The sequence below is a fragment of the Papio anubis genome, chromosome 1 (genome assembly GCF_008728515.1).
Source record: "Papio anubis isolate 15944 chromosome 1, Panubis1.0, whole genome shotgun sequence".
In the NCBI taxonomy this organism is placed as follows: Eukaryota; Metazoa; Chordata; class Mammalia; order Primates; family Cercopithecidae; genus Papio; species Papio anubis.
Window position 1 is genome coordinate 149,010,433 of NC_044976.1, and position 26,359 is coordinate 149,036,791.

The 26,359-nt window shown below is 40.3% G+C and overlaps 1 protein-coding gene across 5 annotated transcripts; it reads right to left on the reverse strand.

The window, feature by feature from the left end:
- Nucleotides 1-741: 741 nt before the first annotated feature.
- On the reverse strand, nt 742-26,350 carry TATDN3 (TatD DNase domain containing 3). 5 transcript variants are annotated; one of them, XM_009199030.2, is made up of 10 exons: nt 26,191-26,350; nt 23,321-23,353; nt 21,860-21,933; nt 21,254-21,338; nt 15,909-15,971; nt 14,291-14,400; nt 14,069-14,124; nt 11,022-11,134; nt 7,344-7,421; nt 742-2,371 (listed from the first exon to the last, which is right to left on the reverse strand). In XM_009199030.2, exons 1-10 carry the CDS (start codon nt 26,254-26,256, stop codon nt 2,228-2,230), a joined length of 822 nt encoding a protein of 273 aa, XP_009197294.1. In that variant the 5' UTR covers nt 26,257-26,350; the 3' UTR covers nt 742-2,227. The 5 variants fall into 5 exon arrangements, with proteins under 5 accessions (XP_009197294.1, XP_003918843.1, XP_031511673.1 ...); XM_003918794.3 differs by having other exon boundaries at nt 7,344-7,424; XM_031655813.1 differs by lacking the exon at nt 11,022-11,134.
- Between the last annotated feature and the right edge of the window lie 9 nt (nt 26,351-26,359).

The window sequence follows — 26,359 nt, forward strand, 5'->3', positions numbered from 1 at the left end:
ATATATATATATATATATTTTTATTTTAGTAGAGATGTGGTTTTGCCATGTTGGCCAGGCTGGTCTTGAACTCCTGACCTCAAGTAATCCGCCCGACTCAGCCTCCAAAGTGCAGGGATTACAGGCGTGAGCCATTGTGCCCGGCCTCTAGTCATGTTTTATTAAACCAGAGGCCTGGTAAGCAGAAGTTCCTCTAACAATAGCACTTCTAACATTGCTTTGAAATTACTTGTCCAGTTGGTTATCTCCTTGATTAAATTGTGAACTGACAGCAAAGACCATATCTTATTCCTCCTTGTAACCTAGGGACCTAGACTAGTGGGCAACCTATAGGAGGGGCTTAATAATTGAAACAAACAAATGGATGAATAAATGAAGAAAATGGCTAAACAATTTAGAGGGCAAAGATCACGTCTGGCTGCGGTGATGAGGCGAGATGAAGTAATTTAACTTGAACCTTAAAGGATTTAATGGTAAGAGTCTGACAAAGGGTATGTGTACAGGAGGTAGGAAACAGGAAAAAGAAATGAGTTGGAAGAGAGCTTAAAAGTCTGGTTTTAATATAATCTCCTGTTAAATGTAGGAATTTCATTTATAATCGTGCTGATGAGTCATGAAATATCTCATAAAATACCCTATTCTGTTTCTTAGTCTGGTTTGGACAATCTGCCCTAGTTTTGATTCTTCGATAAATGAATTCATTTCAAAATATTTATTGAAGATCTATTTCATAAAATCACATTGATTTAGGAAGTTTATTTTTTTCTATGACAGGTACTTTTTCCAGCATTTGCTGCTTATATAATTTAACAAGATTAAATACCCAAATTTTGATATTGACTACATCTGTTAAAACTATATTTTAAAAAAAATTGTAGTAAAATACACATAACATACAATTTATCATCTTAATTCTTTATAAGTGCACAGTTCAGTGGCATTAAATACCTTCACATTGATGTGCTACCATCACTACCATCTATCTACAGAACTGTTTTTACACCTGAGATTTTTAATTTTTTTGAGATTTTTATTTATTGACTTTTTTAGAGAGAGGTTCTCACATCTCACTATGTTGCCCAGGCCTGACTCAAACTTGGGCTTAAAGGGTCCTTCCATCTCAGCCTCCTGAGTAGCTGGCACTACAGGCGAATGCCATTGTACCTGGCTTACACTAACATTTTTAAACTTAAAAATACAAAATACTACTGTTCACAGAGAAGTAAGAAACACTTTAAATGATGCCATTTACATTCTAAATATGTTGACAAAATTCGGACCACAACTTAAAATTGGTGTATTAACTAAACATTGGGCTTGGTATTTAGTAATGATTGTTTAAACCATTGGCCTTGTAAGTCAAAAATCTAAGATAAGTGTAAAAACCTTATGCATTTTTATCTTAAAGAGAAATAATTCAAAGTACTAAAAGTTCAATTTTACAAACCTAGAAAAGAGATTTCTGATAGCATAGAAAACCAGACATTCTCCTTTCACTGGCTAAATCCTATGGGAAGAAAATTAGGTGGTAAGATCACACTTTAGGCCGGCACATTGGCTCATACCTGTAATCCCAGCACTTTGGGAGGCCAAGGTGGGCGGATCACCTGAGGTCGGGAGTCCGAGACCAGCCTGACCAACATGGAGAAACCCTGTCTCTACTAAAAATACAAAATTAGCCAGGAGTGGTGGTGCATGCCTGTAATCCCAGCTACTTGGGAGGCTGAGGGAGGAGACTTGCTAGAACTCAGGAGGTAGAGGTTGAGGTGAGCCAAGATCGTGCCACTGCACTCCAGCCTGGGAAACAAGAGCGAAACTCCATCTAAAAAAAAAAAAAAACAAAAAAACCATACCTTCGCCTACTCCATTCTTATCACAGGAGTGCTTATACTCTTCCTGTGGGAGCCACCCTTCCCATTCCCAGAAGCAATGGTTTCAGTTCAGATGCTGGTTCTATATAAAAGGGCAATGTAAGAAGTAGCAGTATTTTCCCAATATCCTGCTAGAACTCGGCTAATTGAAAAGCAGCACAAGGCTAGAATCAGAACCCAGGGTTTCAGGATCCAAGACCAGTTTTATTTCTAAGAGAAATATTTCTCTACAATTATAATCTTCTATAACCCTATAAAACAGCTTCTAATTAGTTCAGATTCTTCATCAGAACATTTCTATTTTTCAAATGCTGCCCCCTGCAGTTGATTAGATTTTGTAATGGATGGTTTTGAAGCTATTTCTGGAGCAAGTGTCGGAGCTTAGGAAACAGTTTTAATGCATTCTGTGTCGTCACTTCTATCACTTCTTCCACTGAGATCCCTTTCACCTGGGCGATATATTCTGCCGAAATAGAAACGTTCCAGGGCTCATTCCGTACCTGAAACAAGACAGCAGACACACCCTGTCAAACATGACACTGAAGGGAAGCAGATCCTTGGAGACTATAGATAAAACAGAAGAAAATGAGTTGGTAAAAACAACTGATGGGTTCCTTTTTTTTTTTTTTCCTTTTTAGATGGGGATGAGGGCTGGGAGGGAGGCATGGCTGCAATGTTGATTGTAAATCTACGCCGCTCCTGAAAAGAACCCTGTGGTATTAACAATTGAAGTCCCTAGCTCCTAGCACATGAAGAAGTCTGCAAACAGTGAACACTTGGTAACACTTGCCTGACACATGGATTAACTGTCCTTTGGTTTGTTGCTTACATGAATGCTTGTAAAAGGTCACTGCTCTGCTGCTTGGCCGCCTACCTCACAGGCTACATGACAGTTTGATTCAAGAATTGCCAACATGTATTGGAAAGATGAAATAGATTATGTACTGGTGTTTCACTGATTCTAAGATGCATTTCCTCCCCTATTTTAACATCTCTGAAATTGATATAGTATATTTCATTTAGATTCAGTGGTATTTCATAGTATAACTGGCAGTGTTTTTTCTGTCTTAATGGTCATAAAACAATGGTAAACAATGGTGCCTCTACAATCAGTAGCATTTAGATTTGATGAAATAAATTATTATAGTTACTATCAATAAGCATCTACTCAGGATGATAATGTTCAGAGGAATAACATTACTGTTAAAAATTTCAAAAACCCACTTTGGTAATGTAGCCTAAAAAAAAATTAAAAATGGGCACAAAGATTTATGTTAATCATGTTATTTATAATACAATCTAGATGACCAATATCAAGTAAAATATGGTAAACTCACATACTGGAATATTATGCAGTTATTAAACATGATGAAGCAAAGTATGTTTATTAATATACACAGAGGTTCAGCCAGGTGCAGTGGCTTATACCTGTAATCTTAGCACTTAGGAAGGTTGAGGTGGGAGGATCACTTGAGCTCAGGAGTATGAGACCAGCCTGGGCAACATAGTGAGACCTTGTCTCTATTAAAAAAAATTAACAAAAAAATATATATACAGAGGTTTACCACATAAAGATCAGTTATAAAATAATATGTCCAAATTAATCCTGTTTTTATGAAATATATGTGCATACATAAATGAACATAAAAAAGTCTGAAAGAAGGCTGGGCATGGTGGCTCACGCCTGTAATCCTAGCACTTTGGGAGGCCGAGGCGGGCAAATCATGAGGTCAGGAGTTAGAGACCAACCTGGCCAACGTGGTGAAACCCTGTCTCTACTAAAAATACAAAAAATTAGCTGGGCATAGTGGCAGGCACCTGTAATCTCAGCTACTTGGGAGACTGAGGCAGGCGAATCGCTTGAACCCGGGAGGCGGAGGTTGCAGTGAGACGAGATAGTGCCACTGCATTCCAGCCCAGGTGACAGAGTGAGACTATGTCAAAAAAAAAAAAAGTCTGAAAGAACACACAAACTTTAGTGTTTTCTGTAGATGAGGCATTGTTCTAAGCTTTTCACGGAATTTCTCATTTAATCCTCAAAATAACTCTGTGGTACTATTATTAATAGTATCCCTATTTTCATAGATAAGAAGGAATCCCAAACAGCTAGTAAGTAGCCTGGCTGGGGTTTAAACCCAGGCAATCTGACTTCAGAGTTTATGGACTTAGCTACTATATTATAGTGGTAACCTTTGGGTGGTAGATGATTTATTTTCTTGTTTATGATTTTCTGTGTTTTCTAACTTTCTATAACAGACACATTTTACTTAACAAAAATAATATGTGGTTAAGAAATTCATTTATCAAAAAATATTTATTGAGTACAGGTTGAGTATCCCTTACCCAAAATGCTTGGAACCAGAAGGGTTTCAAATTTAGAATTTTAAAAATATTTGCATATGCATCTCAAGATATCTTGGGGATGTGGACCAATTCTGAACACAAATTCATTTCTCTCTCTCTCTCTCCCTTTTTTTTTTCTCTGTTGCCCAGACTGGAGGGCTGTGGTGCAATCTCAGTTCACTGCAACCTACGCCTCCTGGATTCAAGTAATTCTCCTGCCTCAGCCTTCCGAGTAGCTGGGATTACAGGCATGCTCCACCACACCCGGCTCATTTTGTATTTTTAGTGGAGACAGGGTTTCTCCATGTTGGTTAAGCTGGTCTCAAACTCGTGACCTCAGGTGATCTGCCCGCTTTGGCCTCCCAAAGTGCTGGGATTACAGGCATGAGTCACTGTGCCTGGACTCATTTATGTTTCATATACACCTTACACACATCGCTTGAGAGTAACTTTATACAGTATTTTAAATTATTTTGTGCATGAAATAAAGTTTTGTTAAGTACTCATTTGTGGAATTTTCCATTTGTAGTGCAACACTGATGATGAAAAAGTTTTAGATTTTGGAGCATTTTGGATTTAGGATGTTCAGATTAGGGATGCTCTCAACTGGTACCTACTTTGCACAAGGCACTATGCCAAAAACTCACATTTTTTTGTCAAATCAACTAAATATAAATATAAAACTGACTTACAATGGCCATCAAAATTTATTCCTGTTTAGGAAGAATAATGCTAGGTCCTTTCCTTCCATTTTATACTAATCAAAGTGACAATTTTGTACCATTCTGTCCTACACCAAAACAGGAAAAACTAGTGTGATCCTCTACTTTCCCGTTCCTCTATATTTTACATTCTTTTTTTCTTTCTTTTTTTTTTTTGAGATGGAGTTTCACTCTTGTTGCCCAGGCTGGAGTGCAATGGCGTGATCTTGGCTCACGGCAACCTCTGCCTCCCTGATTCAAGCAATTCTCCTGTCTCAGACTCCTGAGTAGCTAGGATTATTGGTGTGCACCATGACGCCTGGCTCATTTTGTATTTTTATTGGAGACGGGGTTTCTCCATGTTGGTCAGGCTTGTCTCGAACTCCCGACCTCAGGTGATCCACCCGCCTCAGTCTCCCAAAGTGCTGGAATTACAGGTGTGAGCCACCACACCCAGCTTTACATTCTTATAATAGCTGATTTATAAAAATATGTAATTGACCAGCCTGGGCGGCTACTGGAGGTGGGGGCTGAGGTGGGAGGATCACTTGAGCCTAGAAGGTGGAGGCTGCAGTAAGCTATGATTGTGCCACTGTACTCCAGCCTATGCCACAGAGTGAGATCCTGTCTCAAAGAAAATAAAAATAAAGGTCAGGCACAGTGGCTCACGCCTATAATCCTAGCACTTTGGGAGGCCAGGATTCCTTGAGGCCAGGAGTCCAAGACCAGCCTGGGCAACATGGTAAAACCTCATATCTACAAAAAATATAAAAATGGCCATGTGCAGTGGCTCATGCCTATAATCCCAGCACTTTGGGAGGCCAAGGCAGGCGGATCACTTGAGGTCAGGAATTCAAGAACAGCGTGACCGATGCAGTGAAACCCCATCTGCACTAAAAATACAAAAATCAGCCAGGTGTGGTGGCACAAGCCTGTAATCCCAGCTACTAGGGAGGCTGAGGCAAGAGAATTGCTTGAACCCGGAAGGCAGAGATTGCAGTGAGCTGAGATCGCGCCACTGCACACCAGCCTAGGCGACAGAGCAAGACTCTGTCTCAAAAACAAAAACAAAAAAACCCAAAAAACCCAAAAACAACTAGCCAGGCATTATAGCACATGCCTGATGGAGAATCATCTGAACCCAGAAAGTCAAGGTTGCTGTGATCACACCACTGCACTATAGCTTAAGTGACAGAGTGAGACCCTGTCTCAAAAAAAAAAAAAATTATTGAACATCAATTAGTAAAACTCACACTGCAATCACATATAATCATAGTTTCTGAATAAACTGATAATAATTGCTACTGGTCCCAAACCTCTAAATTTTGAGTGCTAATTCTCTGAATTTGGCACGCATAGAGACACAGGTCTGACGGGTAGTCAGAGGCACTTATTAAACTGCATATTGGGAGGTCATTGTAATAGGTACTGCCTAAAGCAAATAAAGCATATACTGTGGCTTACTTTCAGAAAATTATAATTTAAAATAGTAGTAATATTAAAGAGAGTGAAATTTAAACTACGATTCTTTGTGGCTTACAATAACAAAAAGAGATACTAACAGCAAAGATCATAAATAAACCCATGACTGTATCAATACTTGTATTGAAAGAAATAGAACTTCATTATAACATGCTAACTAAAAGAGGAAAAATGAACATTCATTGAGTACCTACTGTATACCGGATACTGCTAGGCACTTTCACATACATTACGTCATATAGTACTTACCATAATTGTTTTTTTTTTGAGACGGAGTTTTGCTCTTGTTGCCCAGGCTGGAGTGCAATGGCACGATCTTGGCTCACTGCAACCTCCGCCTCCCGGGTTCAAGCAATTCTCCCGCCTCACCCTCCTGAGTAGGTGTGATTTCAGAGGCATGTGCCACCACACCCAGCTAATTTTTTTGTAGTTTTAGTAGAGACAGGGTTTCTCCATGTTGGTCAAGCTGGTCTCGAACTCCTGACCTCAGGTGATCCGCCTGCCTTGGCCTCTCAGGGTGCTGGGATTACAAGTATGAGCCACCGTGCCCAGCCCACCATAATATTTTAATGTATTTATTATTTTACCCACATTTTATAAATGAAAAAGCAGTTTCAGAGAGATTAAGTAGCTTGCCCAAAGTCAGCTAGTAGGTAGACAAGAGGATTTGAATTTGTCTTTCTGACTGCATACACTGTACCTTTTACTATACTGGTTTGACTCTTATTATTACATACATTAGGACATGCTCCATTATCAAATAATATTCTCTGGAGCACAACAGCTATATTTAGAAAGACCTGAAATAAAGTTAATACAAGCCCTTAATCTAGCACCATATGAGGATTCCACTGTATTTACACTATAATGAGAAACACAGCTAAATTGAAAAGAACTCAAATGAAAGATACAATCTAAATAATATAGAAATTAGAAAACTATTTACCTGTTTTTCTGGTCCTAGTGCAGGTGAATCTGTTTCTAGGCATATAGAGGTTAAAGGCAACTGTTTCACAAGTTTCTGCTTCTTAGAGAAAAGAAAAAGCAGGTAAGTTTAAAACATGAGAAATAAAGAAAAAGAGCATTAAATTGACATGCTAACAATGCATTTTATTCTGCAAGAACTTAAAATTTATGCTTTAGGCTAGGCGCGGTGGCTCACGCCTGTAATCCCAGCACTTTGGGAGGCCGAGGCGGGTGGATCATGGGGTCAGGAGTTCAAGACCAGCCTGACCAACACGGTGAAACCCCGTCTCTACTAAAAATACAAAAATTGCCAGGCGTGGTGGCTCACGCCTGTAATCCCAGAACTTTGGGAGGCCAAGGCAGGCAGAACACAATGTCAGGAGTTCGAGACTAGCCTGGCCAACATAGTGAGACCCCATCTCTAATAAAAATACAAAAATTAGCCAGGCATGGTGGTGGGCGCCTATTAGTAATCCCAGCTACTCAGGAGGCTGAGGCAGAAGAATCACTTGAACCCAGGAGCAGAGGTTACAGTGAGCCGAGATCATGCCACTGAACTCCAGACTGGGCGACAGAGCAAGACTCTGTCTCAAAAAAATAAACAAATAATAAAATATAAATACAAATACAAAAATTAGCCAGGCAAGGTTGCAGTGAGCCGAGATTGCACCACTGTACTCCAGACTGGGCAACAGAGTGATAGGCCGGTTGTGGTAGCTCACACCTGTAATCCCAGTACTTTGGGAGGCTGAGCTGGGTGGATCACTGGAGACCAGGAGTTTGAGACCAGCCTGGGCAACATGATAAAACCCCATCTCTACTGAGAATACAAAAATTAAGCCAGGTGTGGTGGCTCATACCTATAATCCCATACTTTGGGATTTAAAAAAAAAAAAATTATTTTTTACTATTCAATTGATAGGCCGGTTGTGGTAGCTCACACCTGTAATCCCATACTTTGGGAGGCCAAGGCAGGCTGATCACTTGAGGTTGGGAGTTTGAGACCAGCCTGGCCAACATGGTGAAACACCATCTCTACTAAAAATACAAAAATTAGCTGGGCGTGGTGGCAGGCGCCTGTAATCCTAGCTACTTGGGAGGCTGAGGCAGAATCACTTGAACCCAGGAGGCAGAGGTTGCAGTGAGCTGAGATCATGCCACTGCACTGCAGCCTAACAAGAGTGGAAAAAAAAAATTTAAAAATTAGCCAGGCATTGTGGTACATGCCTGTAATCCCAGTTACTCGGAAGGCTGAGGCAGGAGAATCACTTGGACCTGGGAGGCGGAGATTGCAGTTAGCCAAGATCACATCACTGCACCCTATCTTGGGCGACAGAGTGAGACTCTGCTTCAAAAAAACAATTCAATTGATAAATGCTAACTGGATGTTCTCATAATTCCACTACTAAAAGTTATGTTAAAATATAAACACTAATTCCTAGAAGTTATCCAAAGCTTCTAGGGAAACCAAAAAATAGTAACCACAGCAAAAATGAGGTATACCCAGCAAGCAGAAATCCAAACATCTGTTATCACATGCCAACATTGACAAGGAAGTGATTTCTGTTGTTTCTCCACCCTCACCACATTCAGTGTTTCTTTCTAACATCCACTTTAAGGCACTCAAAGCTTTATGTTTATAAATCTAAGGGTTTTGTTTGTTTTTGAGACAGAGTCTGGCTCTGTCACTCATGTTGGAGTGGAGTGGCACATTTTCAGCTCACTGGACCCTCCATCTCCTGGGCTGAAGCCATCCTCCCACCTCAGCCTCCTAAGTAGTTGGGACTACAGGCACACACCACCACACTTGGCTAATTTTTTTTTTTTTTTTTTTTTGAGACAAAGAGTCTCACTTTTCGCCCAGGCTGGAGTGCAGTGGCGCGATCTCAGCTCACTGCAAGCTCCGCCTCCCAGGTTCACGCCATTCTCCTGCCTCAGCCTCCCAAGTAGCTGGGACTACAGGTGCCTGCCACCATGTCTGGCTAATTTTTTGTATTTTTTAGTAGAGACAGGATTTCACCGTGTTAGCCAGGATGGTCTCAATCTCCTGACCTTGTGATCTGCCCGCCTCCCACAGTGCTGGAATTACAAGTGTGAGCCACTGCGCCCAGCCTAATTTTTTAAGTTTTAAAGCTGTAATTCACATACCATAATATTCACTCTTTAAAAGTATACAATTCAGTGTTTTTTGCTATATTCACAAAATTGTACAATCATCACCATTATCTAGTTCTGGAATATTTTCATCACCCCAAAAAGAAACCCCATACCCATTAGCTGTCACTCCCTATTATCCTTCTCCTCAAAATCCTGGAAACCACTAATCTATTTTGTGTCTATAGATCTGCCTCACCTGGACATTTCACATGAATGGAATAATACAAGATGTGGTTTTTTATCTGGTCGCTTTCTCTTAGTATAATGTTTTCAAGGTTCATCCATGCTGTAGCATGACTCAGTACTTCATTTCTTTTCATGACTTTATTCCTCTTCATTCCTTTTTATGACTTGATATTCCACTGTGTGGATATAGCACATTTTATTCATCCATTCATCGGCTGACAGACATCTAGGTTGTTTCTACTTGTTGGCTACTATGAATAATGCTGCTATAAACATTTATGTACAAGTTTCTGTGTAGACATATGTTTTAATCTCTTTTGGGTATCTACCTAGGGGTGGAATTGCTGGGTCACATGGTAATTTTATTACGTTTCTAAGGAACTGCCAAACTTACTGGCATAAACTGGTATCTCTCACTGTACCTTTGATTTCTATTTCCATAATGGCTAATGAGCTTGAGCATCTTTTTATGAGCTTATTGGCCACTTGCATGTTTTCTTTAGAGACATATCTAATTTAAATAATTTGCACATATTTTAATCAGGTTATGTCTTTTTATTGAGTTGTAATGGTGCTTTATATATTCCAGATACTAGACCCTTATCAGATACATGGTTTGAAAAGATTTTTTATCTTTCTAAGGGTGTATTTTCACTTTTGTGATAATGTACTTTGAATTATAAAAGTCTTAAATTTTTTATTGTGAAAATTTTTAATTTTGATTATGTCCAATAAATTTTTTCTTTGGTTACGATTTTAATGACCTATCTAAGACGCCACAGCCTAATCAAGGAGTCACACAAATTAAGGCCTGTTTTCCTCTAGGAATTTTTACTTTTATTTTTTTTTGGGATGGAGTTTTGCTCTTGTTGACTAGGCTGGAGTGCAATGGCTTGATCTCGGCTCACTGCAACCTCCATCTCCTGGTTCAAGTGATTCTCCTGCCTCACCCTCCCGAGTAGCTGGGATTACAAGCACATGCCAGCACGCCCAGCTAATTTTTGTATTTTTAGCAGAGACAGGGTTTCACCATGTTGGTCAGGCTGGTCTCAAACTCCTGGCCTCAGGTGATCCACCCGCTTCAGCCTTCCAAAGTGCTGGGATTACAAGCATGAGCCTCTGTGCCTGGCCTTATTTTGGTTTTATATTTAAGTCTTTGATTAATTTCTGAGTTTATTTTTATATATATGTAAGGTAGAGACCTAAGATTAATTTTTGTAAAGTAACTAGAATAGTATCATAAGTATGTAATAAAAGCTCATGTTTTAAATTTTATTTCATAAAGTGTTAGATGAGTTTCAATGACAAAATTTACCTGACCACTTCTTATGATAGAAGGGGGAATTGAGAAGAAATACCCAGCTCTTACTCCTTCCATGGCTACAGATGGCCGACCATCAAATGCATGCAGTAGTACCTTGTCAGCACCTTTCAAAAATGAAAGATAAGGCAGAATTCCATTTTATTTCCCATTAATCCAATTAAATAAGAGAAGTCTGAAATTTTAAGTAAATGTTGGTCACTAGGATATAAACAAGAGGTTTTATAACTTCTAAAGGGTAGATAAATGTACAGTGTCCAAAGAGTAGAATAAAAATACAGTAAATTTTAAGCCAGGCACAGTGGCTCACACTTGTAATCCCAGAACTTTGGGAGGCCAAGGCAGGCAGATCACTTGAGCCCAGGAGTTCGAAACCAGCCTGGCCAACATAGTGAAACCCTGTCTCTACAAAAATACAAAATTTACCTGGGCATGGTAGTGCAGGCCTATAGTCCCAGCTGCTCAGGAAGCTAAGGTGGGAGGATCACCTGAGCCTGAGATGTCGAGGCTGCAGTGAACTGCGATCGCACCATTGCACTCTAAGCTAGGCATTGGAGTGAGACTCTGTTTCAAAAAATAAACTAATAAAAATATATATAGGCCGGGCGTGGTGGCTCACATCTGTAATCCCAGCACTTTGGGAGGCCGAGGTGGGCGGATCACCTGAGGTCAGGAGTTCAAGATAAGCCTGACTAGCATGGTGAAACCCCATCTCTACTAAAAATACAAAAAAATTAACTGGGAGTAGTGGTGGGAACCTGCAATCCCAGCTACTTGGGAGGCTGAGGCAGGAGAATCACTTGAACCCGGGAGGCAGAGGTTGCAGTGAGCCGAGACTGCACCACAGCACTCCAGCCTGGGCAATTCAGCGAGACTCCATCTCAAAAAAATATATAGAGAGATAGATAGATAGATAGATAGATAGATAGATAGATAGATAGACAGACAGACAGACAGACAGACAGAGAGAGAGAAAATTCTTAATCTTCAGAATAAAATTGAAATATTCAATAATGTTGGCCAGGCACAGTGGTTCATGTCTGTAATCCCAGCACTTTGGGAGGCTGAGGTAGGAGGATCTCTTGAGCTCAGGAGTTTGAGACCAGCCTGGGCAACATGGTGAAACCCAGTTTCTACTAAAAATATACACACAAAAAATTAGCAGGGTGTGGTGGTGTGTGCCCATAGTCCCAACTAGTTGTGGGGCTGAAGTGGGAAGATCTCTTGAGCCCGGGAGGTAGAGGTTGCAGTGAGCAGAGATTGCCCCACTGCAATTCAGCCTGGGCAACAGAGTGAGACCCAGTCTCAAAAAAAAAAAAAAAAAAAAAAAAGGAGAAATACTCAATTTTAAAGACAAATATAAATTTCCTGCACCATCACATCTTTTCTAGAAGTCTGTGAGCTGTCTAATTGTTTCTCACAGGAGGTTTTTAGGCAGTCAAATGGATTATCTTAACAAAAATGCTAGTGAAAGAAGAAATGGGGAACTAAGTGACACAAATTCCATAGAGTGGGCTTCATAAAACTATCCCCAGTTCTTAAAGGGTAGCTGCTCAGCCTGCATAAAAATCATGCTTTCAGTGACCTCAGAACTATTCATCACTGATTCCTAGTTGCAGGCAATTACATTTACTTTATTATTTGACAGAGTTTTTTCAAATGGTATGAATGACCATTAGAGAGTTATGACCATAAGTAAGTTACGAAACCAACTTAGTAGGTCACAACCAATAATGAGTGCTTATATGTATATATGGGTGTGTATGTAGCACACACACATACCTATACATACACATATATGGATTGCTTGTTAAACTTTTGTTAGCTTTCTTTATGTAAATATGAGTCTCAAAATAAACTATATTTCTTACTGTAGATGGCACCTTTAAAATATTGAAAAATAATGCTATAAGATGTAAATTTACTTTAGGAACAAACAAAAAAGAGTGTGTTTATATATGATGGCCAAAATCTGTATTTCTGCATTTCTGTAAATCCTGCATTTCTGAAGCAGCAGCTGGAAAACATACAAAACAGTGACCCAATGTGATTGCTGTGTGATAGCCCTTCTTTTTTTAACCTTTTCCTCATTAATCAGCTGACTGAGCTGATTAAGAAACTGGAGCTGCTGGCCAGGCATAGTGGCTCATGCCTGTAATCCCAGCACTTTGGGAGGCCGAGGTGGGTAGATCATCTGAGGTCAGGAGTTCAAGACCAGCCTGGCCAACATCATGAAACCCCATCTCTACTAAAAATACAAAAATTAGCTGGGTGTGGTGGCGCACACCTGTACTGCTAGCTACTTGGGAGGCTGAAGCAGAATAGCTTGAACATAGGAGGTGGAGGTTTCAGTGAGTCAAGATTGTGCCATTGCATTCCAGCCTGGGGAACTGAGCAAGACTGTGTCTCAAAAAATAAAATAGGCTGGGCACAGTGGGCTCACTCTTGTAATCCCAGCACTTTGGCAGGCTGAGGCAGGTGGATCACTTGAGGTCAGGAGTTCAAGACCAGCCTGGCCAACATGGCGAAACCCTAGATCTACTAAACATACAAAAATTAGCTGGGCATGATAGTGGGTGCCTATAATCTCAGCTACATGGGAGGTTGAGGCAGGAGAATTGCTTGAACCTAGGAGGCAGAGGTTGCAGTGAGCCGAGATTGCACCACTGCATTGCAGCCTGGGTGACAGAGTGAGACTCTGTCTCAAAAAATAAACAAATAAATAAATAAATAAAAGAAACTGGAGCTGCTAATTTTGCTTTGCTTTGTTTTTTATGAAGGTGCTAATTTTTAAATTCAGGGACATAAATTATTTTATTCAACTTTTCATTTAATCTGTCTGGGCCTGGGAAATATGATAATTACATTGAAAACTGTGTAAACAATAGCCTGACCTGCAACATCATCTTAGATGATTTTCACCCCCCTTCTTGCCCCTGCCCTTCAAGAAATCAGATTAAAACATGGCTTGCTTTGTGAGAACATAAACTGGAATTGTCAAACTTGAACATTAGGCCTATTTTTCTCAGGAAATGAAATACCTTGCTCTTGTAAAAGGTTGATGGTAGGTCTTCCAGCAGAGCGTGAGTGCACATTTCTGTTTAACAACAACAACATGTCTTTTAAGTACCACCCTGAAAGTAGTGTTTTTGATCTACTAAAGTAGTTCAGAGAAAGATAAATGTAGAGTTCCATTTCAGGAGAACTCTGATCATTATTTAATTTGCTCTATAGCTATTAACATAAAAAAATAATTAACCTACACAGGCAAATTTAGTCTTTTGGCTAATTGGATCTGTCTGATTAGGACTTGTCTTTGCTCTTCCTTCTGTTCATCAGTGCCAGCAAATCTAGGGGAGAAATCTAGTCCAACCTAGAGCAGAAAAATAAAAGATATTACATATTTAGGTTTAAGGAACCTCAAAAGAGATCTTTGGATTGACGCTATCCAATAGAAATATAATGTGAGGCAGAAAAGCAAGCCACATAAAAATATTAATTCTAGTAGCCACATTAAAAATATTCACAAAAACAGGTGAAATTAGTCTTAAGATACTTTAACCCAATATATCCCAAATATTATTATTTTAAACATGTAGCCAATATAAAATATTGAGTTATTTTATATTCCTTTGTTTTGTTTTGTTTTGTTGAGATGGAGTCTGGCTCTGTCGCCCAGGCTGGAGTGCAGTGGCGCAATCTCGGCTCACTGCAACCTCTGCCTTCCAGGTTCAAGTGATTCTCTTGCCTCAGCCTCCTGAGTAGCTGGGATTACAGGTGCCCGCCACCATGCCCAGCTAATTTTTGTGTTTTTAGTAGAGACAAGGTTTTACCATGTTGGTCAGGCTGGTCTCAAATTCCTGACCTCAAGTGATCAGCCCGCCTTGGCCTCCCAAAGTGCTGGGATTACAGGCATGACCAGTCTTTTTTTTTTCCTTTTTGGTACTAAAACTTTGAAATACACAGTGTATTTTACACTTATAGCACATCTCAATTCAGAGCAGTCACATTTCAAATGCTCAGGAGCTGTTAAGTGGCCACTATATTGGACGGCACAGACTACAGATGACTCCTTCTCCTGGGACTATTTTGGCATGCATTCTATAATCTATATTTTGAATTTAAGTGTTATTCTTATCTTTCGTCTTTAATTAAAAATGGAATTTATTACCAAGTAATAAAAATATTTCACAATTGGCCAGGCATGGTGGCTCATGCCTGTAATCCCAGCACTTTGGGAGGCCAAGGTGGGTGGATTACTTGAGGCCAGGTGTCCAAGACCAGCCTGGCCAACATGGTGAAACCCTGTCTCTACTAAAAATACAAACAAATTAGCTGGGTTGGTGGTGCATGCCTGTAATCCCAGCTAGTAAGGAGGCTGAGGCAGGAGAACCACTTGAACCTGGGAAGCGGAGGTTGCAGTGAGCCGGGATTGCACCACTGTACTCCAGGCTAGGTGACAGAGCAAGGTTCTGTCTCAAAAAAAAAATCACAATTATAAATATTTAAATAAAAAAGTTCTTTAATTACAAACTCTAGCCCATTTAAAGTGTGTTTCTAAATTACTTATGAAGAATTATAGATACTATATTAACTCACCAGAGCAAGGACCCATATTTAAGCACAAGAAAAGAAAGCAAAGTATTTAGAAATGCTATTATTTTTCTCCAATTAAGGTAGGTCTATGGCAAGGCTTTTGATTGTTTCATCCCCAAGCTTTCTTGCTTATTAAAGAAGTATCAACAAATTATTATTTGGCTAAGTGGGGTGAACACAATTATACAAGTCAGTTATAATCACCAATACTGAACTAAAAATTATTTTCATATATCATATAGAAGTCTGAATTAGAAGTCGTTTGATCAGCTAGTGGGTATTTACCTCTCCAATTGCCAACAACCGATCCTTATAATTCTCGATAATGGGCAAAGCTACATCCAAATCCTGGGAGAAAAAAAGTAAAATTGTTAAAATGGAAGAAGGGAACTGCTATTTCACAAGCTCCTATTATGTGCTAGGTGCTACACTATCCTGGTGCTTTACATACATTTAATCCATTTAAGCAGTCAAAGAACTAGCAATAGTAATCCTTCTATAATGGTGAGTACCTCTACCTGTAAATTTGAGTAGAAACATATCCCATACCCATTCAGGTTACAAGAATATGACTTTTTATGAAGAGCACCACTTAAATATTGCCTTCTGTTTAGGGGGTATTTCCTGACATTTAGGAGGCATTTGGACATTCTGAAATCACTAAGAAAGAGAGAGGCAAACCACCAGGGAGTCATCTTTACATGTGAGCTTTGCGACTGCATTGTTGTGTTCTCCCCTTAGAATTCGTCTGGTTGGTGAGTTTATAATAATAATCCCATACTTTCTTTGCACTGTTTTCACTGATTTCATTTGTCTTTAGTCCTGCTTTGACTACTTGTCCTAAATGCCCAGCAATATAAACAATGAGTATCTCATATATGTTTGTTAAATATTGAAGTAGCTGTGTACCATTAGTTTCAATGATATTACCTTTTCCACTGAGGATAATTTGCCCTGTGAGGGTTCCCTTCTTAGGTAGGGAAAACAAATATATGGAAAATTGCTTCTAGATACCTTTTAGACTATATTGCACATTTTAGTTTCAGGATATATAGATTGCAAAGTATTTCTCCTGAGGATAATCAGAACAAGACAGAATTAAGAAAAGGAAGGTAAAGCAGATGATAGAGGAACAGGAGTAGATTTTACCACTATGAGAGAGAACAAAGATGAAGGAAGGTAAGTTAAGGCCTTGAAATATATTCTAGTAGACTTGAAATACATTCTAGTGGACTTGAAGAAGAATTAACATTGTCATGAAAAATGATGGGTATATGACCCTAGATGTCAGAAAAGCTATTTGACAAGTTGAGTAGGTTAAACAGTTCTAGGTAAAGCTTTTTCCATATCACACATCCAAACTACTCTATGTCTCTGAGATCTCAGAGGGACTGGAGAAGTAGGAGAAATCACCCAGGAAATGTCTAACACTTAGAAAGCCTGAGTCACAGAAATTACGCGCTTGGAGGAAGATTAGATGAAGAAAAAACCATGCCTCTTGGAATATGTATTATCTATGAAAAAGCAAAACAGATTTATAGTGAGACTATTCAAACTCTTAATAAAATAGATTTGGAAGCTTTCAGCAAGTCAAGAATGATAAATAAAACTTAATAGTAGAATGTAATTCATATTACTTAATATGTACAAATGCATTTGTGTGTGTGGTCTTTGTCATTTCATTTTAGTAGGTGTAAACATATTTATAAGGCTATTTATAGGTCTATTTCTGCCCTCAGTTCTATCCCCACTCCCTTCAGAAGGTCTTAAGTTCCTTAACAGCTAATGGTTCTATTATACTTTTGTGTTTTTTTTTTTTTTAAAGATAGGGTCTCAGCTTGTGACCCAGGCTGGAGTGTGCAGTGGTGCGATCATAGCTCACTGCAGCCTTGATCTCCTGGGCTCAAATGATTCTCCTACCTCAGCCTCCTGAGTAGCTGGGACTACAGGCATGTGCCACCATGCCTGGCTAATATTTTTAATTTTTGTGTAGAGATGGGGTCTCGCTATGTTGCCTAGGCTGGTCTCCAACTCCTGGCCTCAAGCAGTCTTCTCACCTCGGCCTCCCAAAGTGTTGGGATTACAGGAGTCAGCCATAGCACCCCACCCTATTACAGTTTTTGTACAAAAAAGATTATATACCCCTATACTTTATGATTGGGCATAATACTACTATATAATTATTTATCATTTACAAATGAGGAAATTCAGACTTGGTGAAGGTAAGTAATGTGCCACAGATCACAGAAGTCCGTAGGCCAGGTCCCTCTGACTTCAAAGCTCATGCATGCTGTTTCCACCATGCTGCTGAAGGAAGAATGGAAGAAGGGACAAAAAAGGGAATGAATGAAAGAAGGAAGGAGGGCAAAAGGGATCAAAGCAAAGAGATTTATTCAGAATGATTTTAAATAATTACAATAGATTTTTTTATTATAGAAAATGTTTACTCTTCAGAACCTTTAGAACAGGGATCAGGTGTTTAACAGAAATTAGTGAAGTGGGACAAGTAGAAACAGTAGCTAACTAGAGAGCGAATACCCTGCATGGAGGGGCAGCAGAATGCCACCAGTGAATTGTGGTTCACCACAGTTCATTGTGGTTCATCCCCAGTGCCTAAACTGTGCCTGGTAATAATATTTATTGCAAGAATTAATTAATTCAGGAATATGTTAAAAGGATTTGTGTGATGCTAGGCAATTCATCTTATAAAACAAGTTAATTTGATGAATACTTACTACATACCTAGCTTTGTACCACATATTTTAGAAGCCTGTAAACATGCAAAGAGGCATACTTCCTGTTTCAAAGGGGTTTATAATCTAATTAGCAGGAGAAAACTAAACTGCAGTATGGACTACAAGTGCAACTGGAATAAAACAGGGCTAACTCTGCTCATCTCTAGTCTATTCCAGAGGATTATCACAACATTTGATGGGTTCATATCTGCTTTGATAATCAAGAATTACCTATCGGCTGGGCATGGTGGCTCACACCTGTAATCCCAGCCCTTTGGGAAGCCAAGGCAGGTGGATCACTTGAGGCCAGGAGTTCAAGACCAGCCTGGCCAACATGGCAAAACCCCATCTCTACTAAAAATACAAAAAATTAGCCGGGTGTAGTGGTACATGCCTGTAATCCCAGCTACTCAGGAGGCTGAGGCATGAGAATCACTTGAACCAGGGAGGCAAAGGCTGCAGTGAACCGAGATGGCGCCACTGTACTCCAGCCTGGGTGACAGAGCAAGACTCTATCTCAGAAAGAAAAAAAAAAAAAGAAGTACCTATCATACTGTTGGCATATTAATTGCTTTGGTAAGTTAAGCAGTCCAATCAATTCTATATTAACGCCAAATATATGCCAAATCCAGTCATTTCTGTACCTCCAATGCTAGTACTCTGGTCTAATCCACCATCATTTGTAGCCTTCTAACTTTTTCCCCTTTTCATTTTTTGCCCTCTTCAAAACTCACTCTTCATACCAAAGCTAAGGGGATCTTTTTTTTTTCTTCACTAAACTCATTTTACTGCCAGAGCCGAGGGGATCTTTTTAAAACATAAATTACATCTTGGTACTTCTCACATTAAACCCTCCACTGCATGTAAACTAAAATCCAACAAGGTCCTGTATGAGATCTCTGCCCATCCCTCTTACCACTATCACTTCCTCTCTTCCTCTAGCCATATCAGCCCTCTTTCTGTTTCTTGACTACACTGAGCTTATTCCTACCTTAGGACCTTTGTGCTTTGCTGTTTCCTTTGCATAGAACACCCTGATCCTCTCTCTGCATGGCCAATTGCTTTGTAACATTCAGGTTGCAGCTCAATTGTCACTACCAGAGTCCTTCCTTGATGACATCATCTAACAACCAGCATCCACAACACCTACTACATAAACTTGTTTTACTGTCTTCAAAGCACTTAGTGCTATCAAAAGTTTTCCTGTTGATGTAATTGTTGACTGTCTGTCTGCACCATCTAGAATCTAGCTTCCATGAGAGGGATCTTACTCATTATTGGGTCTGCAGTGCTGACAGCAGTGCTTGGCATGTAGCAGGTGCTCAGTACACACTGGTTGACTACCTAACTAAATGAATGTCTATTAGTATAAATCCCCACATAAAAGAAAGAAGCGCTGCCTTGCTATGATTCCACATTTGTAGAATTGTGACTATCTGGCAAGGTAGCTAATTTTATCATATTTAACAATTCAGGATATCTCCAGGATAAACATTTTTACCTGAAATGAATGAATTTTATTTTGTTTATTTCTATTTTATTTTTTTTGAGAGATGGAGTCTCACCATGTTGCCCAGGCTGGTCTTGAACTCCTGAGCTCAAGTGATCCTCCTACCTTGGTCTCTCAAAGTGTTAGGATTACAGGCATGAGCCACCACGCCCGGTCATGAATTTTATTTTGAAATAAGTAGAGCTACCTAAGGTATCTTAATATAGGAACAGAGATACATTATTATTATTATTATTTTTTTTTTTTGAGATGGAGTCTCACTCTGTTGCCCAGGCTAGAGTGCAGTGGAGCAATCTCGGCTTACTACAATCTCCGCCTCCTGGGTTCAAGTGATTCTCCCACCTTAGTCTCCTGAGTAGCTGGGACTACAGGTGCATGCCACCACACCTGGCTAATTTTTTGTATTTTTAGTAGAGACAAGGTGTCACCATGTTAGCCAGGATGGTCTCAATCTCCTGACCTCGTGATCCACCCACCTCAGCCTCCCAAAGTGCTGGGATTACAGGCATGAGCCACTGCATCCGGCCTACATGATTATTTTTTAAATGGCACTATATCTCAATTTATTCATAGGTAACAAAAAGTCATTACTTCTTTGAAATGGTGCTATCAAGCCCATTATGCAATAAAGCACTCATGAAACTGTGGATCTTCCTGATGCTGAGTCAGGAGACAAGTGTGAAATATAAGACATACCGACTATTGTGAGTCAGTAAGACCGTGCGGGTAGGATGTTTCCAGAGCGGGTACAAAATCAGTGCAATTTAATAGCTGGAGAGCAATCCTGTAACAATGGTTCTATGTTCAAAGATAATACTACTTACTTGAACTCATCTGTTCCCTAATAGTATATAGCACCTCTGAATTTGTATCTTTCTTTTTCTAGATATTCTATCACTTTTTTTTGCCAAAGCAACATGACTATAGTACCAAAAAAAGTGAAAAAAGTTACACATATTTCTAACAGATCATCACAATTACTATCATTTCTGTGTTTTCTCTCCAGTCTTTTCCTTATGAATATATGCTTATGTAGATGTCACTCATAGTGAATACGCTATTTGGTATCCTGCTTTTCTCCCTATATTATAGAGTAAGCATTTTCCATGTGCTATATACACTTTATAATCCTCATTTTCTATAAATGCATTACATTTAACACTCTACGACTTAACTAATGATTCCTTTATTTCTGAACCTCTAAGCTGTTTCTACTTTTTCTCTATTACGAATAATGTTGCAACAAATATCTTCGTTAAAGAAGGTAGTGCTTCCTTCTTTTGGATTATTTCCTGAGAATATAAATTAGAAAGAGGAGGATTACTGAGTCAAATAATTCTTTTGTTTGTTTGTTTTTAATGGTTCCTGTTTTGTATGACTGTTACCTTTAGTGTGACACTTCTTTGGTCTTCTGGTGAAAGTCCTTGAACTGGATGAACACCCAAGCATGGTAGGACAAACCCATTATACCTAAAAATGTAGAACCAATTGAGAAAGCAAGAACAGTAGACTAGTATATTACAATGTATTCTAAAGAATAAGTAGAGGCCGGGCATGGTGGCTCATGTCTGTAATTCCAGCACTTTGGGAGGCTGAGCCAGGTGGATCACTTAAGGCCAGGAGTTTGAGACCAGCCTGGCCAACATGGTGAAATCCTGTCTCTACAAAAAATATAAAAATTATCCAGGCCTGGTGGTACATGCCTTAGTCCCAGCTACTTGGGAGGCTGAAGCAGAGAATTGCTTGAAACCAGGTGGCAGAGGTTGCAGTGAGCCGACATTGCGCCACTGCACTCCAGCTTGGGTGACACAGCAAGACTCCATCTCTCAAAAAAAAAAAAAGAATGAGTAGAAAATAATCTCTTTTCAGGGCTATGCTAAAATGCTTTTTCCTCTTTATTCTCATTAAAAATGGATCTTTGATATTATAAACTGGATGTCATAACTGTGTTCTTATTAGCAACCCTTTAAAATCCTAATTAAAAGTAGCACCTTTCTGAAAGTTGCATAATCTTTTCAAATTCTCCTGAATGTTCGGCAACTGCCACAAGGGCCACAACATTGCCCTGAAAAAAAAAAAAAAAGAATAGAGTTCCAAACAATATACATTTAATATAAATATATCAAAATTTAAAGTTTTCTCTGCATTTTAGTTATCCTTGTTCACCCATGCTTCATCAATACAATCAGAAGGGCTATCATTGAGTATTTACTATGTTTTGAGCCCTATGTTCAGTCAATATAAATATTGCCTCATTTAATTTACATAAACCTGTAAAGTAGGCTGTAGTCTACTGTATAGATCAGGAGACAGAGTTCTGGATGTCAAATAACTTGCTCAGGGTCATCAGGTCTATATATGTCCAAAGCCCACATTCCTAATTAAGTGCCACAGTGAAAGTTACCTGTATGTAAAAATGCACTACAACCATTTCTGGCTGTGTTATTTTCTGAGATGGTCACAGAATGCTAGTTACAGTGAATTTCATAAACACTTCCAAAAAAAAAAATACTTTTTCTAAGCAAATCAAAACATTTCAGAAAACTTTCATAATATAACCCAGATCTCCAAAATCATGTGAATTTAAAAACTGAAAGATGGACCAATTTGTTCCATAGCGCTGTTGAGCATGGTAGCTATAGGAACATGTTTTGAATTCAGACTAACTCGTCTCCATCACTTCACTAGCATATGTCTTTGGACCAGTTACTAATCCCTAGACCTTAGATTCCTCATCTATAAAAATGGGGAATGGTTGGCTACAAATTAGTAATTTCCTCAGAAGGTTGCTGTGAAACACTGAATGAGGTAAAGTCGAGAAAGGCCTTAGTTCAGTGTCTGGCATGTAGCAAACACTTAATAAATGCTACTTAGGCTGGGAGCAGTGCCGCATGCCTATAATTCTAGCATTTTGGGAGCCCAAGGTGGGTAGATTGCTTGAGCTCAGGAGTTTGACACCAGCCTGGGCAACATAGTTAGACCTTGTCTCTATTTTAATTATAAATAATAAACACTGGCTGGTTGCAGTGGGTCACTCCTGTAATCCCAGCACTTTGGGAGGTCGAGGTGGGCAGATCACCTGAGGTCAGGAGTTCGAGATCAGCCTGACCAACATGGTGAAACCCTGTCTCTACTAAAATACAAAAATTAGCTGAGTGCAGTGACACGTGCCTGTAGTCCCAGCTACTCAGGAGGCTGAGGCAGGAGAATCACTTGAACCTGGGAGATGGAGGTTGCAGTGAGCTGAGATCGCGCCACTGCACTCCAGCCTGGGTGACAGAGCGAGACTCCATCTCAATAAATAAATAAATAAATAAATAAAAATAAAAAATGCTACTTACTATAAACTACTGAAACAACCTCAAGGTAGTATATCTAAATTTCAAGCTGTTTTTGCTTGAAATGATAGTTAAAATAAAAAACCAAAAGAGCAATTACAAATATTGACTTACCTTCTTGGCTTTCTCCAACACATCATCCAAATCCTAAAACAAGCATAAGAAATTACCATTATTTTAGATACTAAGCAACTAATCTTGGACTGTATATGTCAATGCAGTTGTGGCATCACAAAGAATGACAATGATAGCAACGAATGGAGTAGTGGAAAGCAAAGAGCCTACACTGACCCACCTCCTGTTTACTCCTACTCTCAGTAAAGTCTGGCTTCTGTTCCCACCACTAAAACGGAAGCCTCTATTGTCAAATATACAGGGTATTTATCTGTCCTCATCTTACTCTACTCCTCAGTAGCATTTAGAATCTCTCATTTGCTTACTCCTTCCTTCTTGAAATGGTTTCCACTCTTCGCTTCTGCAATACCACTCTCTCATTGGTGGCTACTTTTCAGTCTCCTTGACTGGCTCCCCTTCCTCTTTCTGGATTCTAGAACCTCTGCTCCTCTTTCTGCACTTGCCTTGAGTGATCTCACTTCCTCTCATGGTTTTAATATCATCATTATGCTGAGTTCCCAGTTTTTTGTTTTTTGTTTTTTTTTCCGAGATGAAGTTTCATCTTGTCTCCCAACTGCAGTGCAATGGTGCGATCTCAGCTCATTGCAACCTCTGCCACCCAGGTTCAAGTGATTCTCCTGCTTCAGCCTCCAGAGTAGCTGGGATTACAAGCGACCGCCACCACACCCAGCTAATTTTTGTATTTTTAGTAGAGATGGTGTATCACCATGTTGGCCAAGCTGAACTCATGACCTCAGGTGATCCACCACCTCGGCCACCCAAAGTGCTGGGGCTACAGGTGTGAGCCACCACACCCAGCCTGAGTCCCCAGTTTTTATCTTTAGCTTATAATTCTCTCCTGAACCTATGACTCACATTAAAAAATTATGACATCTCCATTTGCATGGGATTAGGTTTCCCAATATGCCCCAAACATAAATCTTCATTTTCTCTTCACAAACCTATTCCTTCTGCTGACCTCCCCACCTCCACTTCAGACCTTGGTCTTCCCTTTTCTCAGTAAACCAGCACCACCATCTTCCCTATAGCACAAGCTAATAATCTGAGTCATCCTTGATTCCTCCCTTTCCCTTGCTAGCCACATTCAATTCTTCAGTACTTATTGTGGATTCTGTCTCTAAAATGTATCTTGAATCCATGTATTTATCTCAAACTCACCTGCTATCATCATAGTACCAACAGCCAACATCTCTTGCCTATATACTGCAAAAGCCTCCTAACTAGTCTTATAGCTTCCACTCTTCTCCATCCATTTGCTATACAGCAGCAAAATGGTGTTAAAATGGATAGCATCATGCCTATCCATTTTTGTGTAATCTCAGGACTTTGGGAGGTCAAGGAGGGTTGATCACTTGAGGCCAGGAGTTCAAGACCAGCCTGGACAACATGACGAAACCCTGTCTCTATTAAAAATACAAAAAATACAAATTAGCCAGGCGTGGTGGCGCACACCCATGATCCCAGCTACTTGGGAGGCTGAGACAGGAGAATTGCTTGAGCCCAGGAGGCAGAGATTGCAACGACCTGAGATCGTGCTATTGCACTTCAGCCTGGGGGACACAGGCAGACTCAATCTAAAAAATAAAAATAAATAAAAAATTTAAAAAGCCCTTTAATGAATCCACATTGTGCTTCAAATGCAATCCAAATTCCTTACTGACCCACCTCATCTATCCCCTGCAAACCTCCCCAGTTTTGTTTCATGCCTTTCTCTTTCTAGCTCATCAAGCTCCACTCAGCTTTTTGGCAACTGAAATGTGCCAAATTCTAGCTTGTCTGGGGGCCTGCAACCTGTTTCCCTAACTAGCATACACTCAGCCCCTTGCTTGGGTGGCTCCTTGTCTTCTCAGCCTTAAGTGTCAGCTCCTGGGAGGATTTTCTCCTGAAATAAAACCCCCCTTACTCCTCTATTGTTAGTCTCTAGTTTCCCATGTAATGGGTAAAACAGTTATTTTAATTGAGGCAGGCTCTCACCACATTGCCTAGGCTGGTCTCAAACTCCCGGGCTCAAGCGATCCACCCGCTTCGGTCTCTCATAGTGCTAGGATTACAAGTGAGAGCAACCACACCCGACCATGTATTTTTTTTTTGTTTGCCTCTCTCCCCCATTTGTGAAATTTTTCCCCCTTCCCCTTCCCCTTCCCCTTTCCCCCTTTTTTCTTTCTTTCTTTCTTTCTTTTGAGACAGGGTCTCATTGTTACCCAGGCTGGAGTGCAGAGGCGTGATCTCAGCTCACTGCAACCTCCACCTCCTGGGCTCAAGCGATTTTCCCACCTCAGCCTCCCGAGTAGCTGGGACCACAGGCAAGCGCCACCATCCCCAGCTAATTTCTGTTTTTTTTTTTTTTTTTTCCTGTAGAGACTGAGGTGTCAACATGTTGCCCAGGCTGGTCACGATCTCCTAGACTCAGGAGATGCGCCGCGCCCCCCTTGGCTTCCCAAAGTGCTGGGATTACAGGCGTGAGCCCGCGCCCGACCTCTCCCGGATTTGAACGCGTTTCGAGGACCGCTTCCCACGAAAAGTGGCATCTCAGCCAGGAGGTGACAGGCCCGAGAGGAAAAACAGGCCAGCCAAGGGCAGGTGGGAGAACGATTTCAGGAACTCAGAAGAGCAAACAAAAGCCTTGTGGAAATAGCTTACCGCGACTGAATCACAAAAAAAAAAAAAAAAAATCGGTATGTCTGAGGTTAAATAGGGAATAGGGAAATGAGGGGCAGGTCATATGGCCATAAACAAGGGTCTGGGCGGGGGATATGGGGTTTCATCCCAAGGGAGGAGAGCAAAGCTAACACGAGGGGAAAGGACGGGGGCATCCCCGCTCCCTCGGGCCCCGTATCGCCCTCACATACGCGGTCAAAGTCCGGGGCGGAGATGTGGCAGTGACAGTCCACCAACCCTACGCGCGCCGCTCCCATTGCGCCCCCGCGGCCGCGGCCTTAGACGCGCCCGCAGAGCCGGAGCCGGAACGTTTCAGCTGCAGCGTCCTGAGTTTCCAGCCGGATGCATGCTAGTTACACC

Bases quoted from the DNA above. Each gene is read 5' to 3' on its own strand.
- TATDN3 (XM_003918794.3), bottom strand. From the start codon at position 26,256: ATGGGAGCGGCGCGCGTAGGGTTGGTGGACTGTCACTGCCACATCTCC. The intron at 15,972-21,253 runs GTAACAGTCATA...TTTTTCTCCCAG, and splicing joins AAAGAAGTGTCACACTAAAG to GATTTGGATGTAGCTTTGCC. The intron at 14,125-14,290 runs GTAGGTTAATTA...GTTGTTAAACAG, and splicing joins AAAAGACTAAATTTGCCTGT to AAATGTGCACTCACGCTCTG.